The sequence below is a fragment of the Chelonoidis abingdonii genome, chromosome 1, assembly GCF_003597395.2.
Source record: "Chelonoidis abingdonii isolate Lonesome George chromosome 1, CheloAbing_2.0, whole genome shotgun sequence".
Classification (NCBI taxonomy): domain Eukaryota; kingdom Metazoa; phylum Chordata; order Testudines; family Testudinidae; genus Chelonoidis; species Chelonoidis abingdonii.
The window spans coordinates 29,977,200-29,998,353 of NC_133769.1; the positions used below are offsets into that span (position 1 = coordinate 29,977,200).

At 42.5% G+C, this 21,154-nt stretch overlaps 1 protein-coding gene across 1 annotated transcript in view; it reads right to left on the bottom strand.

Moving 5' to 3' along the window:
• The window catches only part of COG5 (component of oligomeric golgi complex 5), a 380,013-nt gene that overhangs the window by 85,509 nt on the left and 273,350 nt on the right, over positions 1-21,154 (bottom strand). Inside the window, 4 exon segments of the mRNA XM_075064882.1 lie at positions 8,260-8,359; positions 10,031-10,192; positions 12,742-12,946; positions 15,610-15,691. Coding sequence (XP_074920983.1) covers positions 8,260-8,359; positions 10,031-10,192; positions 12,742-12,946; positions 15,610-15,691 — 549 coding nt within the window.

Below are 21,154 nucleotides of genomic sequence, written 5' to 3' on the forward strand. Positions count from 1 at the left end.
GGCGACGTGCTGACGGACCTGGGCTTGAGAGGTGCCTTTGATGAGCCAGTCGTCCAGATACGGGAAAACATGTATCTGCTGCCTGCGGAGGTGTGCGGCGACGACTGCCATGCACTTTGTAAATACCCTCGGGGTCGTGGAGAGGCCAAAGGGGAGGACTGCAAACTGGAAGTGCAGGTGGTTGATCATGAACCGAAGGTACTTCCTGTGCGGAGGAAAGATGGCAATGTAGAAGTACGTGTCTTTCATGTCGAGGGCGGCATACCAGTCTCCAGGATCCAAAGACGGGATAATAGTTCCCAGGGAGACCATGCGGAATTTTAACTTGAGCAGCCACTTGTTGAGTCTCCGCAGGTCGAGAATCGGCCGGAGGCCTCCCTTGGACTTGGGAATTAAAAAATAGCGGGAGTAAAACCCCTTCCCCCTCTCGGTTATCGGAACCTCCTCTATGGCTCCTGCGGCGAGGAGAGACTGCACCTCTTGCAAGAGGATTTGCTCGTGAGAGAGGTCCCTGAAGAGGGGCCGGGAAGGGGGGTGGGAAGGCGGGGATGAAGCAAATTGGAGCTGGTATCCTTGCTTCAGCGTGCGTAACACCCACAGGTCGGAAGTAAGTTGTGACCACGCCGGGAGGAAGTAGGAGAGGCGGTTGGAGAAGGAGGGAAAAGGATCCTGTCCTAAGGCTGGTACGCTGTCCCCGGGCGCACCTTCAAAAGTTGGTCTTAGGCCCTGGTGGAGCCTTAGCGGGCCCTTGATTCTGCCCCACCTGGGGGCCAGACTGGCGCCTCCGCACACCCCGCCCGCGCCTCCTACTGAGGTCCTGTCTGTTTCACGGTGGAAAATACGGGGGGCAGGATTGGGGCCTAAAGGGTTTACGCTGGGTCACGGGGGTATGCATGCCCAGAGACCTCATGATGACTCTGTTGTCCTTCAGGCTCTGCAGCCAAGGATCAGTTTTGTCCGAGAACAAAACCTTGCCCTCAAAGGGCAAGTCCTGGATGGTGTACTGTAGCTCCGGCGGTAGGTTGGAGACCTGGAGCCAGGAAATACGCCTCATCGTGATGCCCGAGGCCAAAGTTCTGGCAGCCGAATCGGCCGCATCCAGGGAAGCTTGGAGGGAGGTCCTGCCAACCTTCTTGCCTTCCTCCACGAATGCCGCAAACTCCTGGCGAGAGTCAGGGGGCAGGAGCTCGGTAAAGCGGCCCACCTCTGCCCAGGTGTTGTAATTGTACTGGCTCAACAGAGCCTGCTGGTTGGCCACTCGGAGCTGTAGGGCACCTGCCGAATACACCTTGCGCCTCAGAAGGTCCATCCGTCTAGCCTCCTTGGACTTTGGGGCAGGTGCCTGCTGACCATGGCGCTCTCTCTCGTTGACCGACTGGACAACTAAAGAGGAGGGGGGAGGGTGAACATATAAGTACTCGTACCCCCCGAGAGGGTACCATGTACTTTCTCTCGACCCCCTTTGCCTCGGCGGGATGGAGGCTGGAGACTGCCAGAGAGTGTCGGCAGTAGCCTGGATGGTCCTGATGAACGGCAGTGCTACGCAGGTCGGGGTATTCGCAGCCAGGATGCTCACTACCAGATCCTCCACCTCCGGGACTTCCTCTACCGGGAGGTTGATATTAAGCGCCACCCTTCGAAGAAGGTCCTGGTGGGCCTTTAAGTCTATCGGTGGAGGCCCTGAGGAAGAGGTCCCTGCCACAGCCTCATCCGGGGAAGAGGAGGAAGATATCCCGGGAATGAGAGGGCCCTGGATGGCACCCTGCTCCTGTGGTGGTTCCTGCTCCAGCTGCTCAGGGGAGTCCAGAGGATGGGTGACATGCTCCTCTGACTCATCCGGAGGGGGGCGGGATATGGTGGCTTCTGGTGCCCTATGCTCTGAGGCAGCAGAGTGGACCGGGACCAGGGGAGCACCCTGGGCTTGATGGTACGCCCAGGGTGTCCAAAAGGACCACTGTTGAGGCCCCGCGTCCTGAGGACGTGTGTCTGGAAATACTCCCGTGGGCGCCTCGGTATCACGGTCCCAGTCGTAGTAGCTGTCCGCCTGCGAGGAAACAGATGTCTGTCTGGACGGCCAGGGCGGGGCAGCAAATGCCGGCGCTGAAGTGCCAATCGATCTTGCACCTCGGGACCGTGGGGACCGGTGCCGGTACGCAGAGCGGTACCAAGAGCGAGACCGGGACCTGCGACCGTACCGGTGCCGGGAGGTCGACCGGGATCTCGAGCTCCTACGGCGAGATCTGCTCCGGGAGGAACGGTGCCTGTGGAGGTACCAGGAGCTGGAGCGGTACCGCGAGTAACAGGACGGGGAACGAGAGATCGACCAGTGCCTGGAGATTGACCGGTGCCGTGAGGTTGATCGGTGTCGCAAGCTTGACCGGTGCTGGGATTGAGAGCAGTGCCGAGACGGAGAGCGGTGCCGGGAGCGGGAGCGACGTCGCGATCTGGAGCGTTCGCGGGACCGAGACCTCGTGCGGTGAGGGTCCGGCACGCTGACAGACGATGGTCTGGTCAGGATTGGCTTACCCATGGAGGGTGTTACCCGCACCGGCGGTGCCGGGGATATGGGCGGTGCCGGATCGGTCATGGCGATCAAGTCTCTGGCCGCCGTGAACGTCTCCAGGGTTGACGGCAAAGTGAGCTCTACCACAGCTGGTGCCAGGGAGCTTGCAGGCGCCGGACTCGATGGCCCGCGCGGGGCTGGAGGCGACAGAGCCGGCTTAGGCAGTGCCGCAGCCAGAGTTGGTGCCGGGTGGTCTGCCTTAGACGAAGTCTCTGTCTGCGATGAGGGCGTTGTCGAGCCCGTCTGAGCTTTTGCCGACTTCGACCTCGGGGAGAGGGAGCAGTGCGTAGTTGACTTCGGTGCCGACTGTGGACGGTGCCGGGGAGCCTTAGGTGTACCGACAGTGCTCGGTGCCGGAGGGGCTGTCTTGCTCTCCTGCTGGCTCGTGCTCGGTGCCGCAGCCGAGGGCGCTAACGCCACTTCCATTAGGAGCTGTCGCAGTCTAATGTCCCGCTCCTTCTTTGTACGTGGCTTAAAAGCCTTGCAAATGGGGCACTTAGATGATAAGTGCGACTCCCCCAGGCACTTCAGACAGGAATCGTGGGGATCTCCCGTAGGCATCGGCCTATGGCAGGCCGCACATTGCTTGAAGCCCGGTGAGCCAGGCATGGCTCCGGTACCGGGCGCGGGGTAGGGGTTACCCCCACACCCCGCCAACAAATACTAACGACTATAACTATAAACTACAACTAATCTAATTAACTATGTAAGTAACAAACAACTATAACTATTATCAAACAACGAGGATAAGCGAGTAGCTAGGGAAAGGTGGAGGTCAGCCAAGCCGCACTCCACTGTTCCAACGACCGACACGGGCGGTAAGAAGGAACTGAAGGGTGGCCGGGTCGGCTGGGGTATATATGCGGCACCATAGCGGCACCACTCCAGGGGGCGCCCAGCTGACCTGCCTAGTGTTGCTAGGGTAAAAGTTTCTCCGACGAACGTGCACGCGGCGCGCACACACCTAACTGGAATGGATATGAGCAATCACTCGAAGAAGAACTAACAGGTTCTCTCTAAAGAGTAAATACAACTTGCTTAGTCTGTTACCAAACCCCTATGTTGCCTGTGTAAATTACTTAAGGGAGTTGTTCCCACAATCCTTCTAGTTTAGATGCAACAGTAGGTTATTTGAAAAGAGATCACATTGGGGGAAAATCCCCTCTAACTGAATGATTCCTAGGATACAGAATCACAACGATAGTGGATTACTATCGGTAGTGGTTGAACACTCCAAAATTATTTTTCTGCATCTCAGAATATGATTTTTTTTCTTTACAATTAAATAATCCTTTTGTCCCTCATACTAGAATGTCTAAGACTTAGAAAGAAAAAACTATTTCCTTTACACTTCATAAGTAAATTGAGCCATTTAAAAGCTACTTTATAGCAAAATTCACGAAAGCTCTGAATTTGCCATTTCACAGAGCATTTTAAACTAAAGCACCTACTTCAAAACTCAATACATTTTGACTTTGATCAAGTTTTAGTCTATTCTGAGGAAACTGGCCAAGGAATTTTGTTTACTCTCATTTCAGCGTTACAGACCAGTGAATGTCAATCCTACTTCGAAAACCATGCAGTCTATCAATATGGGCCTTTGGCTAGATTCCTATTATTCAGAAATATTTACTTAGGAATGTCCATGAAGTATTTGATTTCTGGGCCTTTAACTCAGTTCATTATGCAACACATGCTTATTTGGTACTATCAAAAACTCAAGATAGCTTTGAAAGCAAACAAGAANTAGGGGTTTGTTATAGAAGTGGATGGGTAGGATTCTGTGGCCTGCTTTGTGCAGGAGGTCAGACTAGATGATCTAGTAGATTGGTCCCTTCTGACCCTAAAGTCTATGAGTCTATGAGTCTAAGCGAAGATGGATGATCACTCTGGGAATCTGTACTTCTGCTCTTAATTCAGAGTCAATTAATTAATCTGTACTTCTGCTCTTAATTCATGTGAGACATCTCACAAGGAATTGCTCGTGAAGGAAACCCATGTCAACAAAGAACAATGCAAAGAGTAAAGAATTTAGTGAAGTTCATTCCTTTAATCGCTTCACGAAGGACCCGACAGAGCGCTGGTGCCCCTACCTTATTACACAGGAGGGCCACATAAATCTAAGCACAACATTGTGTGGGCCAAACAGATTCTACATATTTTAATAAGATTTAAAGTCACCTGAATTTATTTATATTTTAAGTTCAGCTTGTTTAGCATGCATTTAGCTAAGTTGCTTTTATGTACAATATTGTCTGTTTACATATGTGTGTAAACTAAAACGATATAAACATGACAACAAAATGCTAATGAACTGGCCGTTAGTATACTGTGTTGAAGAAGGTCACAGGTCTTATGAAATGCTCTGGTGGGCGGTGTACAGCCCGCGGGCCTTAGGTTGGACACTACCATGACAGAGAGTAAGAGAAGCCAGCATGGCATCTATAAAGAAAAAATCATGCCTCTCTAATCTAATAGCATGCCAATGTAATAGTTAATAAAGGCAAACCAGTTGACAATCTATTTAGTCTTTCAAAAAGTCTTTTGCAAAGTCCTTCACAAGAGGCTATGAAGGAAATTAAGCAGCCATCTGATGTCATGGATTAGAAATTGGCTATGAAACAGAAAACTAAGAGTAAGACTAAAAGGGTCAATTTTCAACATGGCAAAAAGGTAATACTGGGAGCTCAAAGGTTCTATACTAGATTCATGCTAGGTACTGTTTCATATATTTATTAATGATCTGGAAAAGAGTGATAGCAGACAAAATTTTCTAGGTTAATCAAAATTAGATACTGCTACTATTACTAATAAAAACAGTTAGGAACTTCAGAGAGACAGTAAATGGGCAACACAATAGCAGATGAAATGCAGTATTAACAAATGCATCAAAATCTGAATTAGCTACATGCATTGCTGGTTTCTAAACTAAATGTACAAACTCAAAGCATCAGTGAGAGACAGGGTGACCAGATGTCTCAGTTTTATAGAGAGAGTCCGGATATTCAGGGTCTTGTCTTATATAAGTGCCTATTAACCACCCCCCACCCCTGGCCATCTCGATTTTTCACATTTGCTAGTGAGAGAGCAGCTTAATTAAAAAAAACTCTGCTCAGTGAGCAGCAGTTGTGTTAAAAAAAGCAAACAAAACATCAGAATGTATAGAGAATGGACGGAAAAACATTACATCTTCACCATGAATATGATATTCAGTTCTGGCCATCTACTTTCTCTCATACCTATAACAACACAAAATCAAGTCAAAATTGAAACAAAATGTTATGATCAATCCAAAACATTTTTTTCCTCTGAATTTTCTTTTGAAGAATTTTGACATTTTGGGGGTTTGTTTCAATTTGGAATGAAACCATATTTCAAAATCTCAAAATCCTTTATAAAACAGAATTTCCACCCTCCACACAGCTCTAGTTCTAATGCACCTTTGCAAAAGAACAAATTTTCAATAGAACCATCAGAAACACACTTCACACACACTAGAAGCTGTGCAGCACCTCATATAACTCATCAAGTTGAAATGCTAAGTAGTCACTTTTCTTGGATGACTACTTAGCATCTGTTGCTTTCAGAAATTCTCAGGCATAACTCTAGCATGAAGTGAATCAGTGTTATTTGCTTGCCATTTGGTAGCTGCTTCAGGTCCTAGAAGTTTTGATAATATGAATATTGAGTAGGCAAAAATAAAATTTTTCTGTAGCTGTATAGTATACAATCTACAGTGTTGCATGGTTTGTAGAAATACTAGAAAATAGGCCCGACAGACATAAGTATTCTCTGACACTGCCAGTTTGACTAAATCAGATCTCTTGATTTTTCAAAGTTTCAAGTTTGTTCCCCCAAAACTCCTCGGATTGATGTTCTCATGATGAATGCTCAGTTGCAAAATATAGCAACAAAGCTGAAGGCTTCAGGCTCTCTCACCTAGCACTTCAAAACACGGTCTGGTTTCAAACCAATTGATGCAAAGTCATACACTAGCATACTTCTGCAATTTCTTTTTTTCCTTTCTGAGCTGTCTTTGGAACAACATGCTGTTTTACTAGGCACAAAATGATCCATTTTCTGAATAACTCAGCCAGAAATGAGCTCCAACGAAGACTAGGGTGGCATGAAATATTGTCAAGGGAGGCACAGTGCCCATTTGCAGCTGACATGTCTGGTGTGCAGATCAGTGACGTGGGCATAGGTATTTTGTGTTATACATAGAATCATAGAATATTAGCATTGGAAGAGAACTCAGGAGGTCATCTAGTCCAATCCCCTGCTCAAAGCAGGACCAACATCAGCTATATCAGTAAGTGATATTGTTAATATGGCTTGTGCTGTATTGTAACAGGTAAATCCAGGCACACATACAAAGGTACAAGTTTGCTGTTTTATTTGCAGAGGCTATAGCAACCTACTTCTTGCACTAATATGCACTGACAGTCTAGCTGGAGTTATAAAATCAGAAATAGTGGCTTTAAAGGGAGGCCCCATTATAGGGCTTTATGTTGTGTATCAATTAAAAAAATCATTTAAGTGTATTAATTATTTTCAAAATGTTAGATTTTCTGCATGACCTGTCACGGACCTCTTCCCTACCATGCCTCTTCACTCTCCTTGAGGTTGCCCAGCCCACATTCTGGGAAACCCTGGTGTAAAGCATTCGGTAGAAATGGTCACTTGGCAACCAAAATATTTACCAATGCTTTTCAACTTTTTACAGCCCATTCAAGTACAGAACATGCCTGAAAGGTAAACAGAACCCCAATAGCAGAGCTATTTTATAGTAAATTTCTGTGTAACAGTATCAGCAGGCATCCACTACTGAGTTTCTAACACAGAATGAACATTTTAGTGCAGTACTTGAATTTCAATGAAATTTGATCCTGCCTTCAGAACTACAGCTGTTTAAAAAAATAACTCACTAACACATGTAAGTAACCAAAACAGCCACTTACATTGTGTATAAAAAGTTTTCCTATTGCAGAAAGAAGGTTTTTTTTCAATTTAAACTGATGTTTGCAACAAAAGTATGAAAACATTGAAATCAGAACTCATGGGAAAATTGTACATATATTTAAAAAAGCAAAATGGTTCCTATTGCAATTCCAATCACTATACTTCCAAATGTTGGTTTCTTGCTGCTCTACGGTTCTGTTCAATTTCACACTAGGTAGAAGTGCATGGCAAATGGTCAGAAATGTGTGACATGACAATAAACAAGCCCAAAACTGAGCACCATTTAAATGCACATTTGTAAAAAATATGCCCGAATTTTGATCCAAATAAGGGTCCCAAACTGAAAACTTTATTTGCATGTACTAGGATTTTAATACAACAAATAAGAGGTATTATATAACAGACAGACCATCAAGTGTTAGTAGCGATTACATTAAATTTTAATTATTTTAATTCCACGGCAAAACAACTAAAATCCTGATATCTCAGTTTATGGTCAACAGGGCAAGTTCTGCTTTGACTTACATACACACAAATCCCACAGCAGTCAATGGGTATGCGTGGGTGTAACCAAGAGCAGAACTGAACCCCAAAATGCATTCAATACAATGGAAAGTGTATTCAATAGCTTTATGTACTAGGATTTCAGTGCTGTTATTTTAATAAATCTGTGACAAAAAGAAAACATTCTATCTTTAAAAACATCATTATTTAGAAATTGAAAAATGACTCACAAGCTGCTCCGACTTTACACCATATAGTTGTATGGTCTTTGCCACGTTTTTTGAAACAGCTAAACTGAGGTTTGGGTCCACAGCAGCCACATTTAGCTCGCTAGAAACGAAGATGATAGATATTAATTAAAACGAAATAGTCCAAATTGTAACAAATTAACTATTAATAACTAGTAACATGGCATGTCAACTTGGAGGAGAATAGTACATACAGCCAAAATTCTATGAGGCACAATGGTTCAATTTACAGTTTAACAAGTCCATTCAGGAATTTTATGAGGTCAGTGTATCACTTCCTATTCTGATGCTAAGAAAGAATTCACACTGAGTAAACTTGGTACTGCAGCGTGTATGCTAAAATCATACTATTCCCCTTGGGGTCAAAGTATTGACTTCAATGCATTACTTGGCAAGCAGAATTTGGTAAAGGCAAGCACAGAGCCATTCACCGATGAGGCTAGGGAGTAAACTATGCAGAGATTCCAAGGTGGGGTCTTTGTTTGTCACAACTAATGGGCTTTATTGTAAGCACAATATGCAGTACAAGGGACCCCAAAATAGATGGAAGGCAACAAACTGAAGAAAACAAGAAGAAATTATGGTCCAAATCACTCCCTGGGGAATCCCTGTCAGGAGGATGAGCGCTGACTCCTCAGCACTATTTCTCTCTCACTTCCAGAACCCCACAGACATCCATCTGCTAGGTCTCCATCTACAAGGAGCTCTGCAGAAATTTGTGGGGAAGGATAGAGATAGCTATCCAAGCAGCATTATCCCCCTATGGGTCATGCTGCTAGAGGTAATCCTACAAGCATTGAGGGAGATGTGAGGATTCACAGAATTGGGAAGCCTCACCCTTAGAGAACTTCACAGGGCCCTATACTTCACTAGCTAGACAACTCAGTTTTCCTGCCCTCTGTGAAGTTCCCCTACTTCCTCTGCAAGATGGGGCATCAGGGCCCATAAATATGTGCCATACAGTCCAAACCAGTGATATTGAGTAAGAGGCTCTTTGCAGTACATTGTATTAAAACACCGTGGTTTACTGTGGCTCTTTTGGGTAATGTTGATTGCTAATTTGGCTCCTGAACCACTGAAGTCTGAGTATGACTGTTCCAAACCCTAAAATGAGATGAGCACTTGTAATTCCCACTGAAGTCAATAAGAGCTTTAAGAGTTCAACATTTTTCACAATATTAACACTCTAGTAAATTACAAAGAATGCTACGTATTCATGCTAGTGTTTGGACCAGTCCTTGCTAAACAGACTAAAACACTGAAATCAGGGATTAATTAAAATATTCCATTTGCGATTTAAACACTTCAGTTTACTTTTTCTAACTGAGATATTCCTCTTCATCTACTATTCTTGTTATTTCATTCTTTATGCAACAGACTGTTTTAATCAGAGATTTAGTTTATAGCCAAGCAAATATTATCTTCCCTTTGATACATTTAGAATAATTTAATGGTAACACATTTACACTAGATTTAAAATGTCTCTTTTTTTACTGTATTTTAAGCACAATCATGAGTAAAATTACTTATGTGCATGCTTGCAGAGAGCAGATCCCATATGAAAATTTCAGAATTACTCCCGCATGACAAAATTCAACAGATGAACCCTGATTTAATTTCAGTGCTAATAACTTCTATAATTAAAGGGGAATCAAACATTTACTGTTAATGAAGTTTCATTTCCAAAATTTTAATATAGAAAATAAAAAGACATGGTGCAGATTACATGTTGCAATATATTATAACCACTTACCTTGCTATAGTTTTAATGATGCTGTCAAGTTCATCAGTGGAAGGAGGATTCCGACCCCCAGGAGGAAATACAAGGTTGATGGGGTCAAAGAGTCGAGATAATGACTTTGACAAATAAGCAGCTTCATAAGGTTGCAATGAGTCTTTCAAGGCTTTTTCTGAACTGTGGGCATAAAACAGCATTATCATTTTCTAAAGTTGAATTATATAGTAGCAAGTTGAGGCTGGGACTACTCTGGAGCTTATAAACTCTCCAAGAGCCAGAGCTATATGTAATGCCCAGGAGATATTTTTTTCCACTGAAGTAAATAAATGTTCAGTTAGCCTCCCTACATAGTTCAACACAGCTCTGTGCACCAGCTCCCCCCGACGCCTGTTGTATGAAACAACTTTGGTGTACCTAAACTAAGTTATTCTTGAGATACACAACATTAGGAAAGTGTTCCAAAAGTGGGATCAGAGCCTTTTTTTGACATCACATATCTCATAATAGATGGCCAGAGATATACTAAATATACTAAAAAATTCTCCTCTGACATGGACCTACCTGTATAAAACACCAGGGAGAAAGGACCATTTTTGTGCTGGCTTCAATATTAAATTTTAAAACTATATTTAATATACTTCCATCATTACAATTCCTGTTTGTGAAAATGATTCAATAGTAGCTACTATGTCAACTCTACCAGTGGAATTATGATTTTTATACTTAGGAATGATAGGATAAATGTGTAGGGTGGGATTTTCAAAAGGGCTTAGTACTGACCTTACTTGCTTTCACTAAAGTCAATGGTAAAACTCCTATTGACATCAATCGGAGTACAGTTATGCCCGTGCACAGCACTTTTAAACATGTTGTCCTACATATTTATCCTATTGCTCGTAAGTCATAATAGATTTATTCACCACTGTCAAACCTAATCTTCTCCATATTTAACATGTAAATCATATACATTCTAGGATGTAAAACAGATATGGTAAGAATAATTAGGAACTGAGTATCTACCACTCTGTAGTGATTGTGGTAACACAAAATACAGGGAGACACTACAGCAGAGGTCGGCAACCTTTCAGAAGTGGTGTACAGAGTCTTCATTTATTCACTCTAATTTAAGGTTTCACGTGCCGGTAAAACATTTTTACGTTTTTATAAGGTCTCTTTCAATAAGTCTATATTATATAACTAAACTATTGTATGTAAAATAAACAAGGTTTTCAAAATGTTTAAGAAGCGTCATTTAAAATTAAATTAAAATGCTGATCTTATGCCGCCAGCCTGCTCAGCTCGCTGCCAGCCTGGGATTCTGTTCACCTAGGCCGGCAGCGGACTGAGCAGGGCCTGCAGCCGGGACCCCAGACCAGGATGGGGAGGTTTCAGGATTCAGGGCAGAGGGCTGGGGGAGGGGGTGTAGGGCAGAAGGCTGAGTGTGTGGGGGGATTCAAGGGTCAGGGCAAAGGGCTCGGTGTATGTGGGGATGCATGGCAGAAGGTGGGGGGGGTTCAGGGCAAAGGGATGGAGCTGTGGGGATGCAGGGCAGAAGGCTGGGTGTGTGAGGGGGGTCAAGGGTCAGGGCAGAGGGCCGAGTGCTGTGGGGGTGCAGAGCAGAAGGCTGGGTGTGTGGGGAGATCAGGGCAGAGGGCTGGGGGAGTGGGGGTTGTAGGACAGAAGACTGAGTGTGTGGGGGGGTCAGGGCAGAGGGCTGGGGTGCTCGGTTCATAGGGGTGCTCCCATCCCCCTGCGCTGAGGGCAGGAAGGAATATGCCCTGTTCCACCCCCTTCACCAAGGCTCTGTCCCTACCTCTCTCTGTCTCCTCTAGGGAACTGCCTGCACACTGTTGCTTTTCCCCCGACCCCTCGCCAAGGCCATCAGCTGATTGGTGCAGGGAAGGAAAGGGGGCGGGGCAGGAAAGTACCACGCTGGGGGAAGAAGCAGGCGAGAAGGAAGCTTGGTTGCGGCAGAACCAAGCTTCTGCCCCTGCCCTTGCAGAGGAGAGCGGTGGGCGGGGGGGATGAGTGGGGCTGGGGGCCAGGACTGCTGCAGGTGGCTGCGTGCCACTCAAAATCGGCTCGCATGCCATGTTTGGCACGCGTGCCGCAGGTTGCCAGCCCCTCCACTACAGTAATTGCATTTGCACCAGATAGGCAAATGGTGACTTTTAATAATTCCTATTTAATCTGCCCTACAGCTATACATAGATGTAAAGACAAAACTAGCTACAAAGTACTGACACAGATCAAAAACATGAATCTTAATGTGTCTTCATTTTATTTAAAACACACATACACCCCACCTGATAGAAAGACTGCTGAAAAAGCCCTTAAAATTCTAGCTCTCCTGCAAGGGATTTCCTGCTTTGTGAAGCTGAAAAACTCTTGAGTGCTTGTCTAAAAAAACTCCCTTGTTGCAGAATGGGTGCCAGCAAAGTGCATTAGAGGAGTGCGGTTGGTAAAATACTCTAACGTGTTGCACTCTAACTACCCCAAATAGACTCTGCTGGCGCACTCTAAAAGGTGTCTAGTTTATGTGCACAAACCAGGCACCTTTTAGAGCAAGCCAGCAGGGTCTACATGGGACAGTTAGAGCACAACATGTTAGAACACTTTACAAATCACACACCTCCAGTGTGTTTTGCTGCACCATGAAGACAAGGCCTATGGCTCTAGGATTGTATAGTTATCTCGTCGGATACAGCAGTTTGTGCTAAACATACTCATAATCCTGTTTCTTTTGCATGAAAATGTCATGTGTATCTTCTTCCATCTGTTGCAGTTCAGCAAAGAGATCTGTATTTCCACTTGCATTAAAATTTCTTTGAATATTTTGACTATATTGTTGCAGGCGCTTCCACAAGTCATTATAAAGTCTCAGGAATTTAGGGTATTCTCCTTCAAAAGCTTGCTTCAAAAACACAGAAGCTGTAAAACAAAACAATAAACAGCATTCATTATGATCTTTCAAATTAGCCTCTTTGATAAAAACAAACAACATGGATCTTAGCACTTAAATCAGTACATTCCTATACAATAAAGCTGAAGTACTACTATATCTACAATTAATATCACTGTTGTAAAAACTATCACAGTATATGCAGGTGACAAATATAAGTGTCTAAAACACTGTAATGCATCCCTCCACAATCTGAACCTTGAACATAAAAATCTTGCCTTGTACAATAACCATCCCCGCTATGTTATATGGCATTTCAGGACCAAATTATTATTTTATGACTGTTACTATTTATCAAGCACAACAATGTGCTTGGTTTCATATAGCTAAAGCATTTTTCAACAATAGTTTTGCAATGGAAAAATCTATACTTTTGTTTCATTTTCAAGGCACCTACTTAAGGGACACAGATAACTCGAAGTAGGCCCAAATCTTTAAAAAACCTTAAAGTTATTGTTACAAGCTGGTGGTAGAAGCCCTTCAGATTTAAATATCTGAAGTGTTCTGCTTTTACACATGCTACTTTTTTTTTTTTTTTTTTTAAAGAAGACTAAAAAACAACTGCATGTTTGTCAAATAAAGAATTATAACACGAACTGAGAAAGCAGTGTTATTTTCAGCCCTGGAAATCATGCCATAAAAAGTGGAAAGTGAAACAAATTTAGAATGGTTTAAAAAAGGTTGACAATATGTGTGCTCTGACACCACCTGACTTTAGGGATTCCACCATCATGTTTTAGGTGAGTAGATAATTGGCCCTTTAATACGGTGGCCTTCAGGGTCTGAACATATGCTTCAGTTCATCCATTTGCACCTTTACACTTCACCATCTGAACCATGCTTTTTACTCATATGAATTTTTCATTTTGACCATTATAAGGTCCATATTTTTTATTTCCATAGTAATTACATATTTCATGGTGGTGAGCTGATGTCTGTAATAGTTTTTCCCCACAACACAAAAACAAGTGTGGACTGTTATTCTTTTATTGTTTATACTTTGTCACACATTTATTTTCTTCTCTGTGCCTAATGGCCCAGTCTTGCTACCACTGATGCAAACATGAATTTTATGATTTATGTCAGTGGGAACAAGATCTAGCCCCTACTCTACACATACAAGTTACTAAACATCTCCTATCCCTGGGGCAGAAGTCAAGAAATTTCTTTGGCCTTGGTTTCCCCTAAAAATGAATGGGTTTTTTGCTCTCTCATTTTATTTCACATACTGCTTTAAAAGCCATTCTTCCTTTTAAAAACACTTTGGTGAAAAGTGCTTCTGCCTTTAGTTTAAAAAAAAATATTCCAGACGTTTGGAGTTCTTTGCACTTTTCAGTGTTAAATATGCAGTTTTCTGTAAACAAAAATATTAAAAAAAAACAAAAATTGACTACATACTGCATGCATTATTGCCTGAAAACTCACATATACTGAAAAAAAACAAAACAGCATTTGCAGCATAAACATCCTGCTTTCACCAAGCTTTTATTTAAAAATAATTCTAACGAGTATAAGTAGCAAAACAGTGGTGTTTTGATTAATAACTTTGTTCTAAATTGCTGACAGGATAGAAAAGTTACCTCAATGTTGAAATAAAAATTGTGCCTGTTATTGTCACCATTTTACAGTCTTAGGCCCTACCCTGCAAACACTTAGGCACAAGCTTAAGTTTAAGCACATGAGACTCCTACATTTGCTGGATCATATGAACCTAGGTGCCTGTGTTATAGGTAACATATAAGACAATCTATAAAACAAAACAGTTTTTAATACAGTTGAATAAATTTCCTTCTGGAATCACCTAGTTACTTAACAACTCCTGAACAGAAACCAAGCAGCTACTTCCTCAAATTAATAACACTGCTATAGAACACCATAGGCCCATTTTTTTAAAAGGACATCATAACGACTGAGCCCACAGAGATAAGCATATGCATGTTGCACCTCATTCGTATGTACAGTACCAAGATTGGGGATTTTCAAACTTCACATGAATGTAAAGGGTATTTTTGTGACTGCAATCCCAGTACTTAACTTTGACAATTCAGCCAGTTGCATGCTGAACTGTTATTTACTGGCAACAGTGCTGTCTAAAATTTATGACTCTTCCTTGATTTAGCATGATATTTGTACAGCATATTTTGCATGTGTATTCAGAATCCATCACCAAGATTTACAAAAAAAGCTCAGCTTTGCTTTAGGTGCATAATGCAAGTGGCCAGATTTTCAAGATTGCTCAGCATCCAAGAGCACAATAATAAAATAATTGCTCTTTTAATTAAGTTAATGTTTATGGTTTTGGCTGACCTATTCACTTTTGGCCTCTGGAAGTATAATCCATTATTCCACTAATTTCCCCCCTCCAAAAAAAGGATATTTTTATATCAGATGATGAATATTAAATAAAGCAAAGTACATATCTTCCTAAATGCACATAAAAGTCTGGGGGAAAATGTGATGATCATAAATACATCTATCCTCAGTTAAGAAAATATATGTATGAAGAGTAACAGGAGAAACCACAGCTACAGATCTGGTAGCTGGAAATAACAAGCAAAGGTTTATTGAATTGACATATTTTCAGACTAACTCTAGAAGACATCACAAATCACACATTAAATACAACACTTACAGTCTGTTGCTATCTGAAATTGAGAGGAAAGAGTCTGAGTTACTGCAGTCCAAAATGTGTACAAAATATCTGACTGGCCTTCCTGGGCGGCGGGAAAAAAGAGAAGAAAAGTTCAAAATATGTCATAGGCATAAAAAACTGCATATATTACATCATAGTACATTTACCAGAAAAAGATTCTCTGACCATCCCAAGTGTTTTAATAAACTTCTTCTTTGTATTTATATTTTAGTACACAATATACAAAAAGCTGCAAAATAGAAACATTATGGTCATCAGTAGGGAGGGGTTAACTAGTGTGAGCAAACAAAAATAAATGCAGCCATCAAATGCAGCCTTTTCCCTGGGTTTTGGAGGTCTCCTCTCAATGCACTTCTTCCTGGTAATGGATCTTCTAGGGACAGCGGTGAGGGAGAGGGCAAACAGTCCAGAACCTCCAAACATAATGGGAATAAGAGAGCTATTCCCCTTCTCTCCTTGTGAAGCAGAGATCTGTCCATACTAAAGCTTCTGAAGTATGATCACGCTGGTATAATTTCCAAGGGCTCCCATATGATAATTCAAACTAAGAGATTGCAGTGAAACCCACAGACCCCTAACCACCAGGATTTTTTGCCAGGAGGGGACAGTGGTGTACCCAGCTACTGCCAGCAAGGCAGACAAGGAGGGGAAGGGGGCATCTGTTCTGAAGTGGTCAATACCTGGAGCTTTGGTGCCAAAGTGTCAGTACCAGGTCATACATGAAGCTCTGAATGAGCTGGTACTGGGACATGGTACCTGGTGCCTGAGTGGATGCCAGAGAGACCATTCTTGGGCCACCCTTGTCTATTTTAGAATGAGAGGATTTCTACATTTTAGAGCTAGAATCTGGCAAAGATGACCTGGAACTGAGGGGAGCAGCACTCCTTTCATCCACTGATCCAAGGCGTTTTATCAGTCATAGAGGAGGATTTCTGAGAGATGTGACCCTCCGAATTACAAGTGGAAGAACAGACAGGATCACTTTGTGAGGAAGACAATTCAGGATTTTCAGTCCCACCCATTCCAGGATCTCTCCAAAGACAACTTCAAATGAGCCTCTTTCACCTTGAGTGTTCTCTTGCAAATGGTGTATCTCTCAGGAACATGTCTTTTACCAAATACCTGGTGTGCCCCATATAAAGGGGCAATACAACCTCAAAGGAAGATAGCGTTTAAAACCTGGGGTCCTTTATTCTCCCGTAAAGGCTTGACCCAGTATCAGAAAAGTTTCAGAGGAAAAAAAAACGTTAAAGGAAACACTGTGAAAGAAGTGATGAATGAAGACTAAGGTTATGGCTACATTATATCTTATTTTGGCATAACTTATGTCGCTCGGGGGGGGATACATAAATCACACCCTGGAGTGATGGAAGTTACACCGACATAAGCATCATTGTGGACAGCACTAGGTCAGTGGGAGAGCTTCCCCTGCCAACAGAGCTTCTGCCACTCGCGGGGGCTGGAGCAGGTAAGTTGATTGGAAAGCGCTCTCCTGTTGGCTTAGAGTGCCTACATTAGAGAGCTCACAGCGGCAAAGTTGCATTGGTGCAGCTGTGCCACTGTAAACTCTCTAGTGTAGTTGTGCCCTAAATAAGAAACTATCTACAGGTATTCACAACTATTTACATAAAAAACAGGGAATGATACAGTGAGTGAGAAGCTTGGACAGTCCATAAGGACTTGTTTGCACTTGACAGTTAACTTGGATTAAGGCAGGGTCCGAATTTAAAGCCAGCTATTCCTGAATAGCTCCATGTAGAGAGAAGCCCTGAGTTCCACTTTGTAGGCACAGGCAGTAAAAAGGAACTGAAGGGTGAATGGGTGACTCCATCCTTTATGACTGTGGTGGGAGGCACGAGGACACTATAGGTATGTCTACACAGCCAAGAAAAACCCAGGACTGGCCTGCGTCAGCCGACTCAGGCTCGTGGGGCTCAGGATGCGGAACTGTTTCATTGCTGTATAGACTACTGAGCTTGGGCTGGAGCTTGAGATCTGCAACCCTCCTACCTTGCGGGATCATAAAGTTCAGGCTTCAGCCCAAGCCCAGAAGTCTATACAGCAATGAAATAGCTCTGCAGGCCAACCCCCATGAACCCAAGTTGGCAGGCACAGGCCAGTTGTGGGTGTCTAGTTGCTGTGTAGGCATACCCTCAGGGCACATGCATGGCTCCAACAGATACTGCAGGCCAAAAGAATCTGAACTCCACCAAGACTGGAATATATATAGACAAGCATCTGAAGAAGCAGTTTACAGTTGGGAACACAATTATGTGACTTTTTTTGAAAAATTAACGATTATGCAACTGCATAATTCCATCATGCAAACACAAGGGGTGCTGATTTATTTAGTGTACATAAACTGTTGTAACAATAAATAATACAACAATAGATAAAGATATCACACGCTCTACCTTGCACACAATCTACAGTAACTGTATAATGGACACAATTCTAAAAATCATCAAAAAGTCCCATTTACGTGTTTTTATGTAGAGTTAGACAGCACAGTAGAGTTACCATGAGCCTTGAATAAGAGGTTATGCATAACTGCACTTCTCCAGAATCAGACTCAGACATTCAAAATTCAGTTCCTGTTTCCTATGCAGTCCAGGGAGCAGCGAGATGCTCTTGTCACATACGTGACACAGCTTACCTGCTCCTCCATGCCAGCTCACCTGTGTTAGCCCTGTGCGAGTGGGGTGGATTCCAGGGTTTACCCACTCCCAGTCCACCTACTTGGGAGAGGGAGTAGCAGCTCTACAATGGTTGCTTCCTCCCCTCTGCACAGACTGGTGATGCAGGTAGCCCACAGAGAGGAATAAGGATGTGCCTTATTTACCCATGTCGCCCAGTGTGGGTCTGTAGTCAGCTCACAATTCAGCATTAAGGAAATAAATTCTTGAACAGACATTCCAAATCTTAGACATAGATATGACTACATTTGGGAGACTTCATTTGTTTTGTCTGTTTTGCTCACCAGGAAGGACTTTATGTATATAAATTAAGCATCTTGCTTGATACTTATGTTTGCATTTTTGTAAAATGTTTAGTCCACTTTTCTCTAGCAAGCAAAGGTGATTGTTAATATTAAGTAATAATTCGAAGACTGTAATGTATAAAAATGTCTTTGGTGTGTTTTAATTTGGTACAAAAGTACAAATGTCAAACTATTTACTTCCTCGTTTCACAGTTTTATATTTACCATATGAAATCTGCTTTAAAATAAATGGTCCTTCACCACCACTTATACAGTAAATTAATTAGCTTTAAAATTCTCAATTCTAAATAGGAAAAAGATTGACAATGACGGTTGTTAATTCAATTCTTTGTCTAAGTGAGTAAAAAATACTTTAAAATGACTTCTTTTTACCACAGTGACCACCACATAGACTTATAAACTTTAAAGTCAGAAGGGACCATCATCATCTAGTCTGACCTCATGTGTACTACAGTCCACAGACCCTCACCCACCCACTCCTCGATAGACTTAATCTCTGGGTGAGTTACTGAAGTCCTCAAATCATGATTTAAAGACTTTAAGTTACAGAGAATCCATCATTTACCCTAGTTTAAACCTGCAAGCATGCCCCATGCTGTAGAGGAAGGCTAAACCCCCCCAAGGATCCCCCAAGGACCTCTGCCAATCTGACGCAGGGAAAAATTCCTTCCTGACCCCAAATATGGCGGTCAGTGAGCAAGACCCACCAGCCAGACACTTGGGAAAGAACTGTCTGTAGTAACTCAGAGCCTTCCACATCTAGTGTCCCATCACCAGTCATTGGAAATATTTTCTGCTAACAGTCACAGATCAGCTAGATGCTGTTGTAGGCAATCTCATCATGCCATCCCCTCCATGTACTTATCAAGCTCAGTATCTTTTGTTGGCTCTCTCAGCTGAGGGGCCACAGATTAGAATAATAGAATATCAGGTTGGAAGGGACCTCAGGAGGTCATCTAGTCCAACCCCCTGCTCAAAGTACACCCCATCCCCAGACAGATTTTTACTCCAGATCCCTAAATGGCCCCCTCAAGGATTGAACTCACAACCCTCGGTTTAGCAGGCCAATGCTCAAACCACTGAGCTATCCTTCCCCCTTGAGTGGGATTGGAAAAAGACAAGCCAGTGCTATGTTAGAGGTAGTCCCACAGGATCCAATTGTCGGATTCAGCTTGGTAAATCCTAGGCTGAATTTTCTTTTTTTTTGGTGCAGTCATTTGCACAACAGCCAATAGTATACCAAACAGGCATGCAGCCACCAGCTTCCATTTCTTCCTGTTGTGTCCCCCTGCTTTACAGGGGACGTATGGTGCTCATGGAATGAATCATGGCTATGTAGCAAACGAGGTTTTTGCCTAAGATACCAAAATTCAATGGTATCCTATTAAAAATATAGGAAGAGAAACTGAGGAAAAATCTACATAGAGAATCCAAAGGACATAATACTGTGTCCAAAATTTTACACTGATTTCACATCTACATTTAAAAAAAAAACAGAAATTTATGCCCACTTTAGGATGATTTTAGAACACAAACTTAACTATAGAGTCACTACCAGGCTTCCATAATCCAGTAGAAGCTCAGAGTTACGAACTGACTGGTCAACACACCTTCTTTGGAACCGGAAGTATGCAATCTGGCAGCAGAGACACCCCCCCCTCCCCAAAAGGCAAATACTGTACAGTACAGTGCTGTGTTAAAGGGAAAGTTTAAAAAAAAAAGTGTGAGACAAGGTAAGGAAACTGTTTTTGTGCTTGTTTCATTTAAATTAAGATGGCTAAAAGCAGCATTTTTCTTCTGCATAATAAAGTTCCAAAGCTGTTTTAACTTTTTTTGGGGAAAAAACCATAAAGTTTTGTTCAGAGTTACAAATAACCTTCATTCCCGAGATGTTCATAACTCTGAGGTTCTACCATACAAGATATAGCATATCATTACATCCAGCACTGAAATGAAATGAAATGAAATGAAATGAAATATAGCAACTGATTAACAGTACATGGAGAACTACACAACAGTTCACGGCACAAACTAGAGAACAGTGTATCCTACTCAAACTGCAGGGGGTATTGAAGTGGGCAGACAGTAGTTACCAAAACTGGTATCTGGATAAGACATCACAAATACTCTGACTTGTGAAAGAAGTGCCACAGGATCTTCAACGACACAAGCACTCAGAAACCATTTAATTTTTTTTTTTTTTTTTACCAAAAATCTACAATTTCTTTTCTTACAATATTGTTTTCTTACTTATTTGTTTGTGTCTTACTGCTTTTCTTGTGAAATCAAAGGGAAAAAATTAAATTATTAATTCAGTAGCTTAGAAAAAGACTATATAATGCAATTATTCAGGCAAGGAGTTAATGGACATGCAACTATTTTTCTAAAAATAAGTTTAAGAAACAATTTGTCTTAATGCATTTCATTCAGAATGCTGTATTTTTAATCAAAATTATTTTCTTTAAAAGAGTAAGATACAGTTACAGATCACGGAGACAATTCATATGTATTATTTAAATAATT